The sequence below is a fragment of the Podarcis gaigeae genome (assembly GCF_964106915.1).
Source record: "Podarcis gaigeae genome assembly, chromosome: 4".
NCBI lineage: Eukaryota > Metazoa > Chordata > Lepidosauria > Squamata > Lacertidae > Podarcis > Podarcis gaigeae.
In genome coordinates, this window is record NC_139677.1 from 47,768,546 (window position 1) to 47,793,587 (window position 25,042).

General features: G+C 41.7%; 1 protein-coding gene across 4 annotated transcripts in view; it reads right to left on the reverse strand.

The window, feature by feature from the left end:
- Positions 1-20,669, reverse strand: part of DMD (dystrophin) — a 991,104-nt gene extending 970,435 nt beyond the window's left edge. For 2 of the 4 annotated variants that reach the window (XM_083734089.1, XM_083734109.1), the window contains exon 1: positions 19,800-20,669. In XM_083734089.1, the coding sequence (XP_083590215.1) occupies positions 19,800-19,872 (73 nt within the window). In that variant the 5' untranslated portion in view covers positions 19,873-20,669. The remainder of the gene's footprint in view (positions 1-19,799) is intronic. The other 2 variants (XM_083734093.1, XM_083734094.1) reach the window with 1 other exon arrangement.
- Between the last annotated feature and the right edge of the window lie 4,373 nt (positions 20,670-25,042).

Here is a 25,042-nt window from a genome sequence, read left to right on the forward strand (position 1 = left end):
CTAACAGGAAGCAATCTCGGATGGCCAAAACAGATGTTTTAATAAAAAAGCAATATAGTTAAACAAATGGGTTTTGATCTACAGCATTTTACGGTCACCCAACAGGCTATAGAATCTGAGCGATATTGCTTTAGCCATGAATACTAATATTTACACAAACCGATGAAAGTGTCACAGAATACGTATTGTCTCTATTCTTTTATGCTCACTAACACAACAAAGGGAAGTTCACATCGGCCCATTTTAGGTGCTATAAAATGCTGGAGTGGGGCACTATAGCCAGAACCCTGTAATCATACTAAGTGCTTAACATGGTGGCTCATTAATAACACATCATTCCAGAACTAATGTTCCGCACTACTGTAGCTCCCTGCTAAAATAGGCCAGTGATGCATGTTTGTGATAAAGTAAAGCTAATAATAATAATAATAATAAAAACACACACCCATTGTGAAGTCTCAAGACACAAGTGGGAGGTCTTTCTGGTTGGTTTTCATAACTAATATGTAGAGTTGCACTTTCCTGAGAAGAAAAAGAAACCTCATTGTTGCTTATTTGAATGAAGCAAACCTAACACTTCCTCTATGGCTAACTATAAGGCTGCACTTACTAAAGGCTGGTTAGGAGGAATTAGCTGGTTTGACTTGCTTTATGCCACAGGTCAGTTGGCAACCACAACTGTTTTTCAAGGCCAGTTTAGAGGTGGCTACAGGCTCACTGCCACCCCGTTCCACCCAAATCTGTGCAGAGTCCAGCAGACAGATCATCATGGAAGAGAGATCTAGGACAGGCAGGTAAACCGAAAATGGGGGGGGGGGGAATAATCTTGCAATAAATGAGCAACAGTTGTTGACATTTCCAAAAAACTAGTCTGGTGCCACAAAGTTTTTTCTGTATTATAAAGCCCTTGGAAGAGACTTATTGCAATTGTCTGCAAAATTAGCGAGCAAGAGAAGCAACCTAAAAGCTATTTTGGCAAAGGCCAAGTAGTCCATAAATCCATTAGCTCTGGAGAAACTTTATGTATCTATTATCTGCTTGCTATGATAATCCCATGCTTTTAAGGCAAGCCTCTTTTTCTCTTGTTAGCCTATTGACAGAGTCCTCTTTCTTAAGTAGATATTTAATGAAGCTGATCTTTGAAGTAAGAAAGCTTTTAAGCCAGCATTAAATATTTAAACTGGTTGTGAAAATAGTTACCAGAAAACTTTCCAGATCTATAGATTTGTTTCTTTATTTTTCTAATGTTTTCCAGAGAGAGTTATTAAAACCACAGTGTATATAATGCTATGTTGGGCCATCTCTTCTATTGTCTTACTAAATCAGCAAAACAATACTCTCAGCCAATTCCACTTTCAATGATTTCTCTGTGTTGTTTTGAAATGCAACTTTTGTCCCTTTCCCCACCAAAAAAACTAAGGGTGGGATTCCACTCTGGTCAGTGACTGAAATAAATTGATTCATTCGAGGGTGGGATTCACCTGAGACATTTTCAAACTCACATACGTATGAACCAGTTTTAAGGGAAGCCAACAAACCCAGTATATATACCATTAATGTCCCCCAAACCTAACACTATACTGCTGCTTTACTTTTGTAAGTTTTAACTCTGCTACTGAGGGCTCTCTCTTGTTGGAGAGTATGTTTAGTTCCACATTTTGAATCCAGGCACCCAGCCGATTCTTTTTATTATTTACCCCACACACGTGGGTCACAGGGATTCACATTCCCCCTCCCCAAATCTCAAAGGTACACAAAGCATAGGTTTCCTGATGAAGGCATCTCTCAACTCTGTTGGTATGTGCACTTTTATATACAGAGTTATTGCAGACTTTAAACAAAAATAAACCTTCATTAAACAACAAAAATAAACCTTCCTATCTCCAAAGATTTTTGAGTACATGAGGAATACAGCATAAATATGAATTCATGTACTAAAGATCCATTTTTATTCAGATAACCAAATGGACAAAATAAACTAAATCCTCTGTTGCAGAGTATCATCTGATTCTATTTAATGGCAGGCAGTCATAAGACTGTGGATAAACAACAGCTGATTATTAACATTATATGGGGGGGGGGAGTAAGTTTGCTCTACTACAAAAAAAACTTTTCTGATAAATACAAAGTGATCTTACAGTTCTATTTTGTAACAGTGTATAAACCATTACAAAATTAATTATTTCCTCTTGTTATCCCTTCAAGACTGCATAGAATGTTGATATTTTTGAAATCAATTTTAAGATTCATGCACACAGAAAAACACAAACAACCCCCGCCCCAAGTTCCTAAATAGCAGTGGCATGAACACTTGGGTACACTAAGTCAATCGTAAGAAGAGAGCCAAATAAAGGACGCTTGTTAGATCTCTGGGTTTCATGATTTGACACTCCATGTCCCAAAGGGAAGCAGTTAAATCATCAGGTTAAGCAGTTAAATCATTTCACCAATGTCCAATGCAGGCTTCTTTTGAATCCAGTGCACACATGTGCATTATACATGTACACTAGAGAGGGATTTTCCATAAATGCGAGGCACACCGCAAAGGGAGCCTAATATTATTGTGCTAAATTTGAGCTTAGTAATTATTCTGCAGTGCAACAGCAGGACTATCTGGAAGCCTTTTCCTTCTTTGTGTAGTGTACAAGCTTAGAGATGGAGACCATGCTGTGAGAGCCAGCTTTTTGTTTCTTTTTCTTGTAGGAATCTACAGGACCTAAAGATGCAATTTGATGTCAGATTTGAATGTGGCATAGGCAGCCCAGGAGAACGTATCCATGCAGCTCTGCACACACTTGAGATCAACATCAATTGGAAAGCCATTAGTCACTCTAGAAGGGTTTCGTAATGATGCCCGAATGTTTGACACACTAGCTGTCCTCTCTTGCTAGGTTGTAGCAGCAGCATAGCTCTATGAAGGATGGATGAAGGCCAATAAACAGACTGCACCGAGATGCTGTCTTGGGCCATGCTTCTTCTAAAGGAAAATGTGGGTATATTCTTAGATCCAGTGTTGTCACTGGAGGCTCAAGCGGCCTTGGTGGCTCTTGCCCAGCTTTGGCAGGCCTATCAGCTATGACAATTCTTGCACAGGGATAACCTTGCCACAGTGGTCCATGTTTTGGTGAGCTCTTGATTGGCTTACTGTAACACACCCAATGTGGGGCTGCTCTTGGTGAGGATGTGGAAGCTTCAGTTAATGCGGAACATGGCTACTTAGTGGAACAACCTAAAGGAGCCATTAAATATCAGTTCTAAAGGAACTGCACTGGCTAGCATGTCACTTCTAGTCTGATTTCAAGGTAAAGGTAAAGGACCCCTGACAGGTAAGCCCAGTCATGAATGACTCTGGGGTTGTGGTGCTCATTTCGCTTTACTGGCCAAGGGAGCCGACGTTTGTCTGCAGACAGTTTTTCCGGGTCATGTGGCCAGCATGACTAAGCCACTTCTGGCAAAACCAGAGCAGTGCATCGAAGTGCCATCTACCTTCCCGCCTGAGTGCTACCTATTAATCTACTTGCACTTTTTGGCGTGCTTTCGAACTGAAGGTTGGCAGGAGCTGGGACTGAGCAACAGGAGCTCACCCCGCCGTGGGGATTCAAACTGCTGACCTTCCAATCGGCAAGCCCTAGGGTCAGTGGTTTAGACCACAGCACTACCTGTATAATGGTTTATAAAAGCTCCAAACAGCTTGGGCCTAGATACTTGAGGTATCTAGATACTAGATACCTCTCCCACTATCGTCATGCCCAAGCCTTAAGATCTGGCAGGGAGGCTTTCCTCCATATCCTTCATTTGGGAACACAGAAGAGGGCCTTCTCTGCTTTGGCACCCCAGTTGCAGAATGCCTTCCTCTCTGAGGCCTAGCTGGATCCAACTACAGTGGCACCTCGGGCTAAGTACTTAATTCATTTTGGAGGTCCGTTCTTAACCTGAAGCACCACTTTAGCTAATGGGGTCTCCTGCTCATCCTGAAGCAAAGTTCTTAACCCGAGGTACTATTTCTGGGTTAGCGGAGTCTGTAACCTGAAGCGTATGTAACCCAAGGTACCACAGTATAGCTTTATTCCAGCAATACAGTACCTGATTATTTCCTCGGGTATTTGGTTTGCAGCTCAGTGCTGTGATCTGCTCTGTAGTTTTATGGTTTGTGGCTGACCTATTATGGCTTTGTTGTGCACTATATATGCTGAATTGCTATTTTATAGGAAATGCATTCTGCCATGAGATCAACTGATACAGGATAGTTTAGAAATATTTTAATAAATAAAAATATTTAGGCCAGACCCTTCTTTGGTGGAGGTGGCAGAGATGGCTGCTTTCAGAACTTGGGAAGACGAGGAGCATTCAAAAGCCATTACCTGCCACCCTCTGTCAGGGCAGCCTGCCAAGAGCTTCCACAAAGTATTGTTTGACATCTTCTTTAAATCAGACCATCAGCTGCTGTGCACACAATATAAGCACACTAGCCCATTATGCATTATTATTATTCAGAGAATGGATTTCTGGCATGCTCAGTACATGCAGAATAGCCAAGAGCCTGATTTAAATACAATGCCATGCACATGCAACATAATCTCTACTTGCCTGCCTGTATCACTCTTAAATTGAGCCTAAGCCATAGACACTAGAGATGTTCCATTTCCTTGAATGACATTCTGCCAGAGCATATTGTCTTCTGTCATGCTGGGCAAATCCTCATGGGCTCAGTTCACACAGCTATTTAAGGGTGGGAATGCAGTTTGGTGATTTCCATGTGCAATTTACAATGGTGCCACCCCAGTTATGGGATGCCCTCCCTCCCCCATCTTTGGTTCATTAAATACTGGTTTTCCATGGTATATCATATTCAAAGTGGCTCACAACTTATGAAGCCACATCAAGGCCAACCTGAAATGTTACGCTGGCTGTGGAGATGGTGCCACCTCCCATTCCACGTACAAAAGCCGACCTGATTCAACATTGTCACTGAAGGCTTAGGACTTTTCCAGCTATGTTCCATACAGAAAGCTCTAGGAGCATGCAAATGTAATTGCTACTTACTTTCCCTCCTAGCAAGATAGTTTAAAATGAAGGGTGATACATGGAGAGCATCATTTTGGGGTCTTTTCTGAAGGCCAGCAGGAAATTTCTCAAAGGTTTCAAACATATCCAGAACATGTTACAACTAGGGACAGGTGAACTTGCTGCATTAGAATCATAATCTGCCGACATTTTGGCTGAACATTTGCCATTTCCCAAGATCCCATAACTGTATTCAATTTTTGCACATGCACATTTAACAACAGGACCTTGGACCATGTTTTGCATATTCTACAATTATGACATATATCACAATGTGATGCACCACTAAAATTCACTCCAATTGGCTGTTTTTGTGTGTTTACATCAGGCATTTTTTTTTTTGGGGGGGGGGTGGTTCCTAAGCCTGCAATCAGCACAGGAGGAGGAAGCAACAGCCCAGGTGGATCCTTCTATTTACAGTTACTTGTAAGTAAGTTGCATTGAACGCAAAGGGTCTGCAATCACCATCTGAACATGTGCTAAGGCGGCAGTGATTTATGCTTAAGCATGCCGCATCATGCACACCAGCTACAAATTAACCCATAAATCAAGATCATATTGGATTATGAGAATATTATAGTTCGGCAGAGAGACAATCAGGCTCGGAACACATCCGATCATTTAAAAACGTATCAGATTCCACCTCGAAACTCACCAATTACCAGTTTCAGTGGCATCACTAGGTTACAGCAGCTTTAGCAGTCGGAGCACTAAGCACACCAAACAGTGCCCACTTTCAACATGTCTTAAACTGGGATATCTCATGTCCCATGCTGACTGAATTAAGACAAGTAGCAATATATTTCATGACTGATAATGAATTATAGAAATCTCTGATATATAATATTTACTTAAGGAAGCAGGGGAATCAAAAGTTACAATTATTATAAAGAGTTAAGTATTCCTGAAGTACAAAACCACAAAACCTGCACTTTAAAAGTTGCAGTGCAACCAATACTTTCAGTAAGCAGATGCTGCTCTTTCCTGGAACATAATTCAATCCTATAATGCACTTTTATATCAATAATGTAATCTAGGGCACATCCTGCCTGCTGTTTCAGCTGAGCTAGAGTGTGTGTAAAAGGATGTGTGGGAAATATCATGGGGAAAGGCAAGTATATTCTACTCCCCAGGAAGCGAGAGTACACGTTGCACAGCCCATCCTATTGCCAAAATGCACACTGCCGACAGTGTACCCCCTTCGTCTAGATTTTTTGGAATTCAGAGTGCTCATACGCCACATCCAGTCTCCAGAACTACAGATGTCAAGCCTGCCATTCCAAGCTGTCTGGATAGTAAATGGAGGACCACATGCAAGCTAAACTCCTCAGAGGGAAATGGCTATAGATCAGTACTTGAACACATGCTTTTCATTTAAATGAGGAGATCATATTTACAAAGAAATCTTCTTTCCTCAAAGTGGCAGGAAAAGCCAATTCTTTCTTTAGGAGTTTTATAACCCACATATCTATTGAATGATTCTCAGACACATCAGGGATGGGGAACTGGTGTGACCCTCCAAGTATTGTGGTACCACAACTCCCTCACTGTTGGTCAGGCTGGATGGAGCTGCTGGGAGCCAGAGGACAACACCTAGAGGGCTACAGATGGCTGAAGTTACTTGAGTTTTTAAAACCTTTAAAAGAGGGGTCTTCCATTGCCTCACTCTTGCATGTGCCTCCCCTATGACCATTCCTTCCACCTCCACTTCCTAGAAAGGCTTGAGTTCCAGAGCCATTCCAGGCAGTGTGGCAAGAGGGAGGAAAGAGGACCAGCTGTGCAGGACCCATCTTGCGAGGCTGGAAGGGGAGAGAAGGAAAAGTTTAATCTGATAATTATTTTCAGAACCTGATAATATTTTCGCCACTTGTGAAATCAACCTAATGGAAGCTAGCTTTTAGATAAAATGAATTACAAATTAGAAATGCAGTCCCAAAGCCACACAATTATCCTATTTTATCCACCAGACTTTCACATATAATTCATACGGAAAATTTTTTTTCAACATGGCACAGAAAGGAACTCTGGTAGAAGTGCCTTTGGAAGAGAAAAATCATTACCCTTTCCTGACCAGATAATGCGTTCAGGTGAAACTGGACAAGGGGGGAAGAGAACATGATGGTGAACTGCATTATAGATGTATTTTCTGCTGTTGAACAGTGGACACAGTTCAGCCACCATATCTGTTGCCACCAGCTCTTCTCTGCCTGCTCTTCTACTTCCACTGCTGGTGGAGAAGTGGTGCTGGCATCAGTGCCAATTGCAGGACTGATACCAGCTGATTTCAGCTGACACCAGTGCAACTTCTGCAGAGGTGTTTGGGCGCCCATACGGCTACTGCCTTGGGGGCTTCTGCCAACTTCAGCTCGCCTCTGTATTTTTCAGCCACAGGGGTAGCTAACCTGTGGCCCTCCTCTTGTTGTTGGACTATAACTGCCATTCTCCCTGGCCACACTGGTGAAATATTTAGCCCAACTCTGTTTTTTTATTCATTCTCACTGGCTCTATTTGGAAACTCAAAAGCACTGCAAAACTGACATTTCCATATTGGTTCAAGGCAATATATATATATATATATATATATATATATATATATATATATTACACACAGAGACACAAACACCATTTTATACCACTTTTCAAGGTTGAAACAGATCTCTTGAGGCAATTCAAAGCATGAAATTACCATTAAAAATCACTTCACAATGAAATACAAAATTCATAATACAAATCCCATAAACACAATGAAGTTCAAAGGCTGCAGTAAAAACAGCAGCAATGGGGAAAATCCAATATAAAAAACAAAGACTAACAGTGCTATTCAATTGAAAGCAGGTGTAAGCAACCAGGTCTTTAGACATACTTGGATCTAAAGGTCTTCAGGCCTATTTGGAACCCATCAGGAGGAGCCTACCATGCTTCTGTGGGGCCAATAGAAGTGGGGGGTGCATTGCCAAAAAAGGAGAGATATAAACAAATGCCATTATTTAATAGAATTAAAGTACATATCACTATAGTGGGGAACCAGGTGACTTGTCCCAGTGCTAATTGTTGGCGGGCAACTTCAATGCCCCTGCTCTCCCATCTTTAAGAGGGGAATGGACTGGGTAGTCCTTCAAATACAGTATGAAAAATGGTCACCCTGGGGCCTATGAAGGGTAGCAGATTAAAAGGTGTTTTTTTTTAAAATAACACCTAGCTACTTTGAATGAATTCAAATCTCCAGGGCCTAATAAACTGCATCCAAGGGTACTAAAGATGCAAGAAAGGTGATTCCGACTAAACATCTGGAAAAACTTTCTGACAGTAAGAGCTCTTTGGCAGTGGAACAGACTCCCATGAGAGGTGGTAGACTCTCCTTCCTTGGAGGTTTTTAAGCAGAGGTTGGATGGCCATCTGTCATGGATGCTTTAGTTGAGATTCCTGCATTGCAGGGGCTTGGGACTAGATGACCCTTGGGTCCCTTCCAAATCTAAGATTCCTGAGTGGCAGGTGAGAAGTATCTCCAACATTCACAAATTTCCTAAACTGGTTGTTATAAGACAAGGCTATATATAGCTCCCCCCGCCAAAAAAAAAAAAAAAAAAAAAAAAAGGCAATTTAGGAAGGCAGCTTTTTCTTCTCAGGACACTTTGCGACAATTGTGTTGTTCCTTGTTTGATGGAACAAAGCTAGGAACTATTGTAAACTAACGACAAATGTTTGAGGAATTTAGCAGTGGAAAAGGGCTACTGAAGGCTACTAACTATGATGGGTATTCTCTGCCTCCACAATTCAAAGTAATAACGTGTGTGAATACGAGTTGCTGGAAACCACAGGAAGGGAGAATGTTCTTGGGCTTGAATCCTACTTGCAGGTTTCCCACAGGCATCTGGATGGCACTGTAAGAATGGAAGTCTGGACTAGATGGGCTATTGTCTTCTTCTTATTGTTAACGCAAGAGACCTCGATAATAATTACCCTTCCAGCTTGCACTCTTCCACTCCTGTTCAACAGTTGGCCTGATCCCTCCACTCCTTGTTCTTTCTAGCCCAACTCTTACAAAAGCCTTACTTTCGCCATGGTGGGGAGTGTCAATAGATGGAATAGCTCATGTCTCTATAGCTCTTCCAGCTGACTATGGGATAAGTTATGTTTGTTTTCTTGTTAAGCATTTTAGGAGGGGAGGGGAGCAATGCAGGTAAAATGAATTATTTCAGTTCAGTTTACTCTTTGAACTCCACACTTGCACTCTCTCTTGTTCTCACTGCAACTTTGGACAGAGGTGTTGGTATGCATATAAAGAGGTGCTGCTCAATAATATGAGACTGGAGTGAAACCTTCCAGTTACTTCCAACTGTTGACATTTTGCTTTGTTTTTATGTTTTGTGATCTCTAGAGAGTTGACACAAGATTTTGTGCAATGGAAGTTTTTAAGGCACTGAGAACTCAGCAAATAGTCTGCAGGCTATTCAGTAGAAAAAGGCAGCTTCTGACCACTGTCAGATTATATTCCAAGTTTTATTTAGCAACATGTACTATAACCTCTCATTTGATTTATGTATGAAGAGCGGGTAACATTTAGCGCTCAATGTATGTTGTCAAGGAAACATCATACAGAAAATGACAGGTCATGGAAATGCAGATTGTTCAACAGCAGGCTACCTGGTCTCTTAATAGCAAGTTTACCTCAAAGCTATTTTAGTTGATCTGTCCTGCCTTCAAAAGAAAGAAAAAGATCTAAACTCCTGAGTGAATGTAATTCATGGGGGAAAATAGTTTTGTTATGTTTTGTTTTGCCATGTTTTATACAGATTCCCAAGACATACCTGTTTTCATAATGTCGTGATGTGAGGGCAGACCCCATCAAATCCTTTGCATCTTTAGTGCTAGCTAACAAAAAAGGTCTTGCTTACAGCTCCCATTACTAGGTAAGGGAGGTTATTATTATTATTTATTAAGTTTGTATACCACTACAGTATTCATTTGAAGATCACAGGGCAGTTCACAACATAGAAATACAAAATAAGAACACAAAAGACATAAAAAATAAAACCAATAATCCCCTCCCACAAACACATTTAGAAGGCCATAGAATGTTTAATCAGCCAAAGGCCTGGTTAAAGAGAAATATTTTCTCCTGGCGCCTAAAGATATGTAATGAAGGCACCAGGTGAACATCCCTGGGGAGAGCATTCCACAAATGTTTTTTTTTGGGGGGTATTGGTTTGTTTTTGTTTTATTATGTATTTTGTGTTCTCATTTTGTATTTTTATGTTGTGAAACGTACTGTGATCTTTGGATGAAGGGTGGTATGCAAACTTATCAAATAAATACATAAACAACAGGAACCCACAGCAGGAAAGGTCCGTTCTCATGTTGCCACCCTCTGTAATTCTCATGAAGAAGAGCCTCAGATGATGATCACAGGGTCTGGGTCAGTTCATATGGGAGTTGGGAGTTTATTCACAAGTGTCTGTTGTCACTGGTGCTTCCAGTTCAGTCTGTCCACTATGGGACCATGTCCTCCAAAGACTTATAGGTAAGAGTCAAAATCAGTGCACAAGGATACAGTCTTTTGGAACTTGTGCAAAACAAAGAGCTAAATTCTCAAACAGGTGTCTGAATACACACTCCCCTGATCTTTATATAAGGGATGAGATTCCCTATCTCCTCCTGCCTTTCAGCCCTATGTGCGTGTATGGGGTGAGTGTGTGTGTTTAGTCCGTGTCAAGGTCTACCAGAATCTACATTTAACCTTTTTTAGCTGCATGGTGACTACAGCAAAACAAGAATAACAATCTGGTCACTGAAGTCCCTTGCCATTACTGGAATGAATCCTTTCATAGTCTTTGTGGTTAAAAGTCTACATTAGAGGAATTCAACAGCTGAAGATTACCTAAGATAATAGTTGTGTGCTGAGAATAATTAACTCTTACACAACTTCCCTGTCAAAAGGTCCAGAGCCTCTATAAGGGAAAAGAAGTTGTTCTATTTGTGGTCTTGCATTTCTGGTGCTCAGCTTCCATTTAAAGAACATTTAAGGGAGTAATATAGCCTTGTCATGCTGTGGAACCTCTTCCTATAAAAAGTGACAAGACAAGCCCTCATTCCAATTTCCTCTGGTTTTCAGCTTATCCATTAGGTTCTGAAACTTGGCTTGTGCACTTTCAGAAAAGAAGTGCATTCCCACCCCAATTTCAAAAAACAGTCTTCACATCTGAATAAGTTTTCCTCATGGAATTCTAATCTTGATTCATCAGTGCCAAAGCCACTCCTGTCTCCTTTTCATGGAAGTACTTTTTGAAGGTGATCCAGATTTCAGATGGAGTAGCATTCCTTTGGGAGTACAGTAGCATTCCTTTGGGAGTACAGGGAGTACAGTGTAGGTGGTGGAGCTTTCAGAGAAATATAAATTAAAATACCTCTTCAAAGTGGGCCACAAATGCTTTGAATATATTGGCTTTAACGTTCTTGGACAACAAGATAGGATGGTGTACATACTGTACCGACTTGTCTGAATGCCTTTACTCATGGGTCTTATTACAGATCTTTGCCATGCCTAGGTTGGTCTGCCAACTGCATGGAGACCTACCAAGAATAAGTCAAGATAACTAGCTAAAAAAAATTAGATGCCAAGCCAGTGATACATGAAACATTGCATGATTCATATTTTTGACCATTTGTGGTTTATATGCCATCATATGGCACCTGTTTTTGACAACTGCCTTTTGTCTGAGATTAGTAACAGCTATTTGTAAGCAGATTCTTACCATTAAACTGTGAACTGCTCTGAGCTTTCCTTGGACGTTCTGTGGCATGCTAAGATACATTTCAACCGGTCACTTTCAGTTAACCTCCAATATGTTTCTAATACTTAAAGCAAGATAAGATTGTAAAGATAATCAATGCAACAGCCAAAATTATATCCACTTAGCATAGGAACAAGTATCCAAAGGCAACATGTGATAACTGACAAAATAAAAGTTGATGGAACCAGTGGTGTATTATGATTTAGGACCTCCGTTTTTCTCTGCAAGCTGAGATAAATGCAAGAGATCTATAGATGCCAAAAAAGCTATAGCATATTTGGACTGTCTTCTGTGCTCACTTCCCAAAGCCCACTAAGACAACAGTATATCTATAAATCAGTGTTCAAGTCTAGTGCCCACTAAAATGTGTGAAACCAGGACAGTTCTCTGCTTGACTGGAGTACTGGACTGGACTGGACTACGGGGCTCAGCACCTTTAAAAAACTACTGTGGGGGGGGGTTCTTGTGAGGAAGCCACAACTGTTAAAAATGGAATACTATTTTAATGCAGATGGGCACTTCCATTCTGTGACCCCCTTCACAGACCTCCGATCCCTGGAATGATTTAACAACCAATCAACTTCTTGTTCCTGGGAACTCCAGGAATTGTAACCATGACTGTTTAAATTGGTGTAATAGCACTTTTATTGTTTAGTGCAGATGGGGCCAAATATAAGAAATTTACTGTAATATCGACAAGCAACTAGGCTGGGTAGTTTGGGGCAGTGACAAGTGAATTCAACCTAATGCCCACACATGAGCCTAGTATGGACTGATGAAAAATGCATTTTTAGTAGTGAAAAAAGAAAGAAGGTTTTTGAATCCCATTACTTCCGACATAGCAAGTAGTGCAAGTTAAAGATTACCGTATATAACAAAACTATGCCAGTAAAGATTTAAAAGTGAATCTTTCTGTGCACAAATGGAAATTTCCTAGTCATAGCTTTGAGGATTCACAGGCTGAAAGAAAACAAACACATATTAGAGGCTTCAGAACACTGGAGAATAACTGTTTTATGTGCTGACTCTACTTTCAAGGGCAACTGAAATCTAAGCATGTGTGCTCCTCTGCACCCCGTATCTTATCTCACTGATTAAGGATGCAACCCAAAAGCCACTGTATGTAAGCAAGCAGATGGTTACCTAAAATGGGACATGAAAGTATTTTCAGTACGGGGGTGGGGTTGAATTCTAACAGCATTTAAACACCAGCATGCTACATCAGAAGAGCGTGCTACCATGGGATTCCTTAACCCAAATTTTAACAACTGGGAACAACCAATAGGAGTGTTTGCTTACTCCTCACCCTCACTGTCTTCTCATCCCTCCCCTCATCCCTCCCACAGTGCTTACATCATTGTTGAATAAGTATGTCACACTTAGCTACTATGTTGAACATGGGGAACTGTTGTTTAATGTCATTCTATAGCAACATCTAGCCTAACTTGGTTATGTCCATAGAAGGGAAGATGGCAAGATCCCCACGGACATGCTCTATGGGGAGCTGGCTTCAGGCACCAGGCCCACTGGCAGACCAACTCTGCAGTACAAATATGTCTGCAAATGAGACATGAAGGCTGGCAACATCAACCCTGCTGTGTGGGAATCCCTTGCAGATGACTGCAGTGCCTGGAGACAGACTGTCAGGCTGTGTATCTACAGCACCCAGAGGAGGAATGACTGCTGAGAGGAGCAGCAGCACAACTGGATGCCTTCATTTGCCCCAGCTGCAACAAAACATGTCTCTCCCATATTGGTCTCTACAGCCACAGCAGGCGCTGTAACTTTCAAGGAGTATGACTTCAACTTGCACACTCCTCCCTTGTCTCCTGAGACAAGCGGATGCCAACAACAACAAAGTAACCAGGAAACGAAACCAACTTCAAGCTGAAGTTTACGTTCCCTGGTTTATTTACTTAAAATGTTTATATACTTTTTTTCAAGGTAGCCTCACAGCCTAGTTTACCATAAGCAATTAATTAGAACTATATAACAAAACAGCAAGGATAAGCTGCAAGGAGGAGGGAAAGCTTTCTCCCCACCCTTCAGGCAAGATGATCCTCAGGTAGACCTTCAGAGGCAGTTGGGGAAGTAAACTGAGATTAAACTTCAATTCCTTGTTTCTGAATTAATGGCTAACTGTGGTTTAATTAAAGCAGGATGTAAGCACTGAGAAAGGGAGAAGATGAGGAAGAGGAGTGTGTGGTCCAGAGACACTCATCCCCAGTTGCTAACCTATGGGTTTTGCAAGCCCAGAATTGAATCTTAAAACCAGACCACAGACTTTTGTCCATGCAGAGGATGGCTGCAATGCAACGAACTGGTAACTGACAGTAAATCTCAAAAAACCATAACACAACTTACTTCCAACACAACAGTAGTTAGTATGGGGGGGGGGCAGGGGTAGCAGCAATTGTATTAAAGGTAAAGAGGGGGGGGGGGAAGTGTGATGCAAACGAAGCCAGCCAAGTTCTGTTTAGACAACTGTTAAATGCCTATTCTTGGCCCGTTAGCAAGACCTCCAGCTGAGTTATTCCAGATGCAACATAATATCTAAAGCTGCTTTCCAGACTCTTTTGACTTCAAAATAAATATTCACATTATGGCTATGCTTTGTACCAATACCCAAAGGAAAAGTGTAAAGAAACATTTTATGTGCTTTTGGGTTCTTTTTATTAGACTACAGTTACAAAAGTACAATAGTCATTCCCACTGACATCTACCCTAGTATGGAGAAAGGCTTTCAGGGGGGAAAACCCCAGAGAAACAAAGTCATATAAAAGTCAACCAAGATGCACCAGTGTTATCATCAAGATCACAACACACACAACCTGTTTATTAGTACTGGTACACCAACTATCACAACGAGGCAATGAAAGGAGGTATACACATTTTAAAAGAACAGACAAAAAACAAAAACAACTCCCATTAGCTCCAGCCAGCAAAGGCTGTCTCGAAAGGGCTTATATTTACATTGTTTCCTATGAAATTCCTTGTAAATATGTATTATAAAGGGTTTCTGTGTATTACACTACTCATTGTAATATTAAACCACCTATTTACTGTCACCTGTAGTGACCCCAAGACTCAACAATCCAGAGTACAATTCAAGATAGCCAACAGCAGCCCAGGAACTGCAGGATAGGGCAGCTAGAAAATGAGGAAATGCTGGAAAAATGGGTATCATCAATCCTCACTTTACTAAATACATACTAAGTGGAAAAATCACTCAAACAACATGTTTATAAAAAAAAAATCAACAGTACAAGGCCATGCATACATACTCAGAAGTAAGTCCCACTCATGTCAAGCAACTTGCTTAGTACTGAAAATGCACAGACAAAGCTGTAAAAGGATAGGAAAATTAAAGAAAACTAAGTTGAATGAGAACTTTGGAGAGATCCTTACACCTGAATTGCATTTTTTCAGGGAACACATAAGAAGAACGGAATCAAATAAAAGTGACAAAAGATGGTGTTTTTAGGACTAATTGACAGTCATGAAGTCTGAATGGCATACAGTGGAGAACTCTTAAAATTCTTTTCTGAGAGCCAAAAAGCATTAGATCAGAGGGACTTTGTAGACGTACTTAGGTTTCCAAAAAGGGTTCCTGAGTAGCTGCCAAGGGATAAGAGGACAGATCCTTGGATTAGTAATTGGTTTGAGAATTTGCAAACCTAGGGCAGATTCTCACACCCTGGGGAGAAAAGCAGTGAAGTACCCAAGGATCTGTATTGGCAGTAGTGTTACTAGAGCCAGGTATAAACAATAAGATGGGCCATGAAGCTGAGTTATTATTGCTTTTTTTAAAAAAAAAAAACCTGCTTAGATTGACCACAGTTTAGGGTTCAGACATAATGCTTCATTGTTGTTAATGGAGCCAGAATTGATTTCATCCTTGGGGTCGTGAATAGGAACTGGGAGGCTGAATGTACACACTCAAGGCTCTCTGAGGCTTGATAAACTGTGATTTATCATGGTTCTTCCAGATAAACCATGGATTATCACAGGGGTGGGAACCTGTGTGACACTCTGCTGTGGACTAATCTCCTATCAGTGGAATCTAACATCTGGAGAGTCACAGGTTTCCCACCTCTGGGTTCACTGTGACATAGGAACTACCTCAGTATCCAAAAGACAAAAGTGAACCAACTGTTAGGTTGCAATCTTATAGACACTTTGGGAGAGTATTCTGCAGCGAAGTCAATGAAATTTGCTTCCAAATAAACATGCACAGGATAAAGCTGTCCCACAGCTGCTATTCCTGCACATCAGCTTCTGTCTGGTGTCACATTCCTATTAAGTGGGAATAAAGAGGGTGGAACTAACCACAGGCAATGTTAAAGCAGAGAACATGAGTCACTCATTGAACAGTACATTTTCTCCAAAACAAATCCCTGAAAATGGTCCTTCAAACCATCTGCTGCTCTCTCACACTCAAACCCCCCTCCCCTTCCCCCATGAAGTGCTTTCAATCAAAACATTTCCAGGATGTAGTAAACTAACATTCTGTCAAATGGCCAAAATCCCTGCTTAGTACTGCAACTTTTCACAGAATTTCTTTGTAATCCTTTCCACTTGGTAGCCACAGCAATATGTGTTAGTCCTTAAAAATCAAATATTCTCAGAGGCTGCCTCAGAAGGTAATACAATCTTGATCAGAGAACTATGCTGGAAAAGAAATCAATGGCACTCTCTTTGTCCAGCTTTTCCAACCTGCAGTGACACAGCTTCTAGTAGCAAAAGTTCTGCTTTCTGAGACTAAAAAGACATCACTCCTCTGCCATGATTTAGGACCTCTTTCACTCTTCACAGTAAGAGATAGCCTAGTTGCGAAGTCTGAGCAGGGATGAAGAGAAAGGAAATACACTTAAGAAGCTCAGATTACAAAACAGCAAAGTTTGCAAAAGCTGAGAGTTTTATTGGAACCTTGCTCCGACACCAATGCAAGACTTACCAGGTTTAAAACTTACAGCATGACACATACGGTACTTTTAAAGGCTCCAGTATTGGAGACTCAGCAGTAGCAGATTGTCTGCTGCTTTTGCCCAAAACATGCATATTCTTAATTGATCATTCATTGCCCATTCAAAACATATCCATTCATTAGATACTCTACACATGATTATCAGTGGCCACAATATTTTTTACAAATGGTGCAAACCCCAATCTTATGCATGATTATTATGTAATTAAGGGCATGCATACATCAGTGGCCATTTCGAGCCTTATTTTGCATGGTGTTGTACACATAAAAGAGGGCATGGGGATTCTTCACCCTCTACACATGACCTTTTAGGTTTCCCTGCAAGCTCCCTAAAGGTAAAGGTAAACCTAAACCTGACCGTTAGGTCCAGTTGTGGCCGACTCTGGGGTTGCGGCGCTCATCTCGCTTTATTGGCCGAGGGAGCTGGCATACAGCTTCTGGGTCATGTGGCCAGCAAGACAAAGCCGCTTCTGGCGAACCAGAGCAGCGCACTACCTTCCCGCCGGAGCGGTACCTATTTATCTACTTGCACTCTGACGTGCTTTCAAACGGCTAGGTTGGCAGGAGCAGGGACTGAGCAACGGGAGCTCACCCCGTCACGGGGATTCGAACCACTGACCTGATCGGCAAGTCCTTGGCTCTGTGGCTTAACCCACAGCGCCACCCCCCTCAAATTCCAATTCATGTAGCTGTCACCTGCACATGTGTGATGGCTATGTTAAATGTACACACCTGACTTAAGTATGAAGGGGAAATGGTTTAGTTTTTCTGTTTGTAGCAGATGTTGGTTGGGGGGGGGGAGCACTAGGCAGCATTATTTATTTTAAAAATGAATGGATCAATATGGACTGTGGCTAACATTGCGTGTATGCGACTTCAGAAACTAGCAATGAGAATACGCTAGATGTGGAATGAGCAGTAATGTGCACATACCCCAACTCCCATTGTGTTCAATTACTCCTAAACGTGCACAGGACTGCGGTTTCATGAATTTTGGCTTTTCTCAACCTGTTGGGAGCTTTAAAAGCCTTTGCAAAAAAGTGATGGGATGGGAGATTCTAACCCTAGAGTCCCATGATAATATATCAACTATCCCACAGGCTCGTCATTCTGTAATGGTAAGTCTCAGAGCTCGTTTATTTAGGATATTGAAAGATTTCAGTTTCTAACTTGTTTACCACTTAAAGAACAAATCTGGTGTTTGAGCTGCAAACCAGCAACCTTTGGAAATATCAGGGGCTCTTGATGTTTCACCCCAATGAAACATCAGTAAAAGTAATGGAGTCATCACTGGTGGGTGGCTTTCCCAGGTAGATTGCAAACAACCCAGGATTGGGACGGAATCACCAATAGACTCTACAGAAAAAGAAAGATGTTTGATAGTTTCACTGTAAATGGTTTGCATTCAAGACCTAAATTTTTACTGTAAACACACATCAGACATATAAGCAGGAAAGCAGAATTCAGTAGTGTAATGTCGGGTGGAGAGGGGGACCTGAAGCCTTTCTTTAGTGGGGAAGTTAATGGTACCAGAAATCCATTCCAGATGTGCTTTGGTAACTCCAGAATTTAACAAGAAGAAAAGGCTTCCAGGAAATGTTTCACACACTGACCTGATTCTAATGTGACTCTTGCTGCACAAAAAAGCCCCTATCTGTGCAGCATTTCATAAGACCAGCACCATTTCAACAAGGTCATCCAGTGTGTTATATGCAACATGTGTGAGGCAGTCTACGACATGCTACTACTGCATGCATAAGTGAGTAACCAGACTTAATTGAAACACCAGGTATGTGCTGCCTCTTTTAATCCATACACAGAATTATGTTAAAATTAGGCTTGGGACTGGTAACCTTTAGGCTTCTTTTTATCTCCTTGGCTCCACTGATCTTAAATATACTTACATGCTAGTTGACTTTATTCCTTTCGATTTGAAATGAGAGAAGCTGCTCCCCCCAATAAAATCCAGGCATATGCCTAAGAGAGGAGGCATGACAGCCTCATTAATCTACTTTCTGTTCTATTTGTCAAGTGCATAACTTTTCAGACATAATTAAGTACCTCAGTACTCGTGTGTTTTGCCCCCCGTTTAAAAAAATGTGAATTTTGAATGAACTATAAATACTCGCACTGCCTGTGAATTGGTTCCTTTCCAGGGATAAAGTCAGGGAGGCAGCCTAGGCAACTGAAACTTTATCCAGTAGAGAAGCATTGCAGCTGCTTCCATTTACAGCAATAGTACATACTTTTTCCCTGTTACACAAGCGGCACCACAAACAGTACCACAAACTTTTTGAGCTAATGAAAACCTGGAGGCTACTGTGGCGGACATGGGATGGGCGGTGTGTGTGGCACAAGTCGTCGTTTCCCATGCTCAAGGTTTAATAACTTTCAAATATTCCGTTAATAATCAAAGGCAGATGCAAGCCTTCGCAGAACACTAAAAAAAAATCAGGAAAATAAAAATGCTAAACAATCCCCCTGTAATCTCCTTATAACACAATATCATCGGTTGCCTTCAAGATGCACTCAAGTATTGCTCTCCCCATGAAATCCAACCAAACTATTCATTCTTAGCTTGTCTAAAGCTTGTCTGCTCACATGTGTTGTCATTTATCTCTCTCCAAATGAAATAAAGTAAATTCAAACAAAATCAGTGTAAAACGGTGCAAATGCCTTTTGACCACAGAGGCGGAACTGGAGCATAAAGAGAATACAGCTTGCCACAAATTATTGCAGACACAACACTGGTACAGTAGACAACAGCACAGTCTTCACTTGGCAGAAGAACATCTGGCTGTGACAGCAAACTTCCACAACAGTAACTTTGGAGCCAGCCTTTATCCTTTGTGTGAATAAACTAGTCCCCAAACCATGGGAAAGTGGGGATTTTTAAAACACCAAACAATACATATTTATATAAAATATTTTCTTAAGGGTCAAATACGTCATCCTACCAGATCTACTCTTGATAATATCATTGAACTCGTCTACTGCAGAATCTTCCTCGGGGTGTCCTGATTCAGCCATAGCCAAGACAACGAGCAGCAAATCCTAACGGGCAGGCGCGCAAAGGCAGGGCTCGCTCAGCTCCGACTCCGCATGTTGGAACTTCCTTCAAGCAAGAAAACACGCGGGCACGCACCAAAGTTTTAAAAGGAGCGGCTTCGGTTTGCTGCTGGCCAAGCGGCGGTGGGAGGAGACTGGCGGCGGCCACCTCCCCAGGCGCGCCGCGTGGAGCGCAAAGGCGAAACTCTCCCGCTAAGCAGGCAAGGCAGAGCGCGCTGGCAGGAGGGGAGCTGTCACCCTCCGCTCCTGGGATCCGAGGGAACAGGTGCCGGCGCTTGCCTTAAAAATAGAGCCGGCCAAGCAAGGTGAAAGCGGAGGAGAAGGAATGGAGCCTCTCTATAAATCAGCAGCCAACTTGGGAGACCCCAGAGAGTCCCTTTCCGACCTGCGCCCGATCAATGCAAACAGGAGCAATTAGAAAGCAAATTGCCCAGCGAAGAAAGGCGGAACATGAATGATTTAGCAGCAGCAGCAGCAGCAGCAGCAGCAGCCCTCCCCCTTCCTTAAAAGCGTTTGCTTAAATATACAGAAGGAGAATCCGTCTGACGCTCCATTCTACTTTCTGTCTATGAAGCCCCGTCACCCCTCAAGGATCTTCACCAGAACTCACACCCCAGAGTTGGGATTCAGCCCTGATGGAACTAAATGTTCACGACAGCAAATGCATTTAAGTCGCCTTTGCGCCTTCTGTGGGAGGAATTGTTAGGATGCCTTAGGACTTTCAGCTTTATGAAAGTAACAGTGGCTTTAGTCATTTGCCATTCGAATTTGGAGAGGCTTTTATTGACTTATCTAGACTTTGGAAAGGATTCCGCCCCTCCCTTTCCATACTCAGGGAGGAAGGGCTCAAACGTCTCTGTGTAACCCGACTCCTGCCTGGAGAATCCAGACCGGTGAAGGACAGCATCTTTCCTGTCCTGTTACATTTGCTACACGTCCAACCGGAGGAAAGTGAGATGCTCACACCGGATGTCACGTCCTTGGGGGGGAGGGGACCACATGTTCCAGCAACACAATATGATTTTAATGTGAAGAGCCTGAAAATATCAATCAATAGAAAAGCAGCCTTGGTGAAAGCAAGTTGTGCACAAAGAAATATTTAAAGGCCCTGTTTCAACAGTGGAATTGCATACACGGAGTTACCAAATATAAGGATTGTGTAAGACTACGAATGGATATGGGTTGATAATGTACTTTATGACACATAATTCTGACTATGTTTACTCAAAAAATAAATATTGCCTTCAAGGGAAGTTGCTACTGACAGAACTGCAGGCTAATCACTTTTATTAGGGCGTAAGTCCCATTCAGCTCTGTGGGATTTGCTCCTGCTGAGAGATATATTTAATATTGTGTTGTGCAGATATTTATACATCTTGCTGTGTACATTTGTTGCTGGGATATATAACGGCAGAATGTAATTTATAATATTTAAAGCACCCTGCCCTCAAAACTAAGATGGGGGTTGCTTCCATACGGTCTGCTCAAAAATACTGACTGGTTTGCATAAAATTTGTGGGGAGCTTAGATGTTACAGGCTATTTAATGAGCATTCATTCTGATTGGTTTGTAGGAAGGAGATATAGCATTGTGTCATGCAACTGTTACCCTACACATTTTAGTGCATTTTTGTGTCACTTTCCTGAATGCAAAAAAAGTCTGATTGGGGAGCAGGGGAGAAGCTAGCTTGTTGCACAAGAGCACCAAATTCACATTAATTGTGCAACTTGAATTGGCTTGTTGTGCCTTTGTATCTCACCTGAAAATAGCGATATCCTCCTGGAAATGTCCTGTAGGATGTTACAGCTTGGGCTCTGAAACTTGAATATTCATGAAAAGCTAGTGGTGGCATTTCAGATAGGTTTATATTTTGAGGTGTGTGTAAATAGTATCCATCTAATGTAAGCAGGAGTTCCTGAACACTGAGGGCTTGTCCACACTTCTACTTGTCTGGTGCCTAGAAAGCACAATTCCAAACGGTTTTATTGCTTTCCTCCAGAAAACCCTCTCTTTAGCTCTATCTAAATCAGAACGATCAGCAATCTGCAGAAAACCATGATTGTTCCTATTCAGTGTTAAACTATGGTGTACTGTAAATAACTCTTGGTTAAGCATTTCCACATCAGATCAGTGGCGTAGCGTGGGGGGTGCGGGGGGCAGGCCGCACTGGGCGCAACATCTGGGGGGTTAGGGGGCGCAAATCCATGGGTTAGGGGGCGCAAATCCATAGGTTAGGGGGCGCAAATTACTTGCCTTGCCCCGGGTGCTGACAACCCACGCTACGCCACTGCATCAGATACTGAAACTGGAATTAAAAGTCCTAAGACTGGCTCTTTAGCTGCTCAGTATAAATCCCTAATTTCAGCCTTTTTCTCCAAATCTCATTTTGCAAATAGACACATATCTTTATATCTTCATATGTGGCTACATACACATAGTACATGCTTCTTTCTATCCAGAAGTAATGCATAGGTAGGAAATATGGTATCCAGGGTTATCATATTTTCCTGGCTTTGCACATGTTTCTTCAGCATAAGTCTGACCATATTCTAGCCATGAATTGCTTACCCAATTCACTTGTTAAATCGTTATAATGCAAACATGCAAGGTATAAGACAAGGTTGGAGAACCTGTTGCTGGACTACAACTCCCATCATCCCTGGCCATTGGCTATGCCAGTGTTTCCCCAACGTGGATCTCCAACTTTTTTGGAACTACAATTTCCATCATCCCTGACTACTGGTTCTGCTGGCTAAGGATGATGGGAGTTGTAGTCCAAAACAGCTGGAGACCCAAGTTTGGGAAACATTGGGCTATGGTGACGGGTTGATGGGATACACCCTGTTCTTTATCCTGACATTCTCCTTCCCCAGTATATAAGGAGCTATTGAGTCATACATACTTGGATTGAAAATATTTATTTAAATCATTCTTGGCCAGGATTCTGAAACCATCCACTCAACTGTACTGAAGTTGGTGGGGATTATTACACACACACATGTGCACACGCATGCACGCACGCATGTGTGTGTGTGTGTGTGTGCGCGCGCACACACACACACACACACACACACAGGCTTGACGGCATATCATCAGCTGTATACACACCCAAAGTCTGTATAGATGTATACACACCCAAAGAACTGCACATCGTCAGCTGTATACACACCCAAAGTCTCAAAATAGCTGCAGCAACTACTCTGCAGGACATTTTGGGTGGTCCAGAACATTACTTTAATATTTGCTTGACTCACAGTGCAACATTTATTGGCATCTGCAAACATAGTTCCGCTATATTGTCTAAATATATTTGGTAGGACATAGAAGGGTTGGAAAGTGAAAGACAATAAAATCCCATTTGTTTTGCAGTTATTAAAAACAGTGGGAATTTTATTTTCTCTTATCCGCTTTCCACATTACTTATATTACCAGAAAATGATATTCTCATATTATTCTAATTTTTGAAACAATCATAGAATAATAGCTAGCAAATTTTCTATGAATAATCTAGCTGTACTGAGGCAACAGTAACCAGTATACAGTACTTTGCATCCATGAGCTTATGGATACTATTCCTAGCACTTCCCCTTAATTGTCCTCAAATTTTAGACTTCTCCTTGAGCATCTGGAGACCTATCCAGTCAGGATAGACAAAAAAGGATGAGATGGATAGATTAGCCTGACCTTTTACAACTCCATGGGAGGCTGTGATGTATTACCTATTTCAGGTCAGATTGAATCAATTTTGCCATTACTGAAGTCCCATAACAAATGTATCCTTAATCTTTGAAATGCAAAATACATAACACAATTCCTCATTATTTATTTACAACGCCTGGAACCTGAGTAAGTGAGTTGCCCTTGGTTCCCAATGAAACCAATGGAACAGGATACGACTAACTTGTCTCAGTGATTTCAGTGGCAACTGAGTTTGACTTAGTCTGCACCCAGTCTGGAACCAATCTAATATTTATATACTGTCCCCAAATGAAACTTCTCTAGGTGGTTTACAAGTAAAAATTAAAGTTATACAATATATAAAGAAAAAGCAAACATGGATTGTAAATCAGAATAAAACCAGAAAAAGGAAACAACATCATTACAAAGGATGACATTCCCCAACTCAGATGCCGCCATTGAAAAGGCATCACCTGTCACCCTCTCATTGGGTGGTGCTGGGGCACCCAGAAAGGGGCATTAGAAAGTGATTTTGGCTGACTGTACTAGCTAGTTATAATGGGATGAAAGTACTTCCCATTCTGAATGAGACTGCAATGGGGCAGAAAAGGTTTGAGTCCCCTCCCCATACCACAGTCCTGATTCAGCTGAAGCCACCTCATGCATATTTATTATTATTATTTACCGGTAAATGTGCACCAGGGTTAAAGGTATGAGTAACATCCTACTACGAAATAGGACTGAGGGAAATTAGAATTTTTTTTTCTGAATATGCATGCAATATTACTTGGGAATAAGGATCATGACACTCAGTGGAACATGCTTCTGAGTAAACATGCCCAGGATGGGGCTTAATGTCAAAAAGTTCTTATCATGCCAATGGAAATAACCCCAAAGTATATTGAGTCACTGATTGAGCTCAAAAACCTACGGTATCTTCCTAAGCCACCCTGTTTTACAAGGTGGGAACCAGTTGCCTCCCAGGCATTGCTGGAGTACAACTCCCATCATTGCCAACCACTGGCCATGCTGACCGTGGATAACATCTGGAAGTCCACATGTTCCCCACCCCTGCTGTAAAGTTTCAAAATTATAACATTCCAACTGAATGTTTTTGAAGGAAATACTTTGATCAGGTTTTTTTTTTCTAAAGAAGCATTTGTGTAGAAGAACAAGGTTCAAGGCAAGGGTGGTGTTAGGTATTTTGGAACCCGAACAAAATACTTAAATCCTCCCACACTCTGTAGATCTCTGAGTTTTCACCCTCAGAGGCTTGTTTGCTCTGTGATGTTCCTAAGCTGTATCTGGCTAGTGCTAGAAGGAAGGTTACCAGGTTTCTTTTCATCATTTCCAACTAGAAATGCATAAAATGCCATACAGCTTCAGGAAGGCCTACATCTGTTGAATGTTCTGTCTGTCACTAGGCATTAAGAAAGTGCCTCTGCTAAGAAAA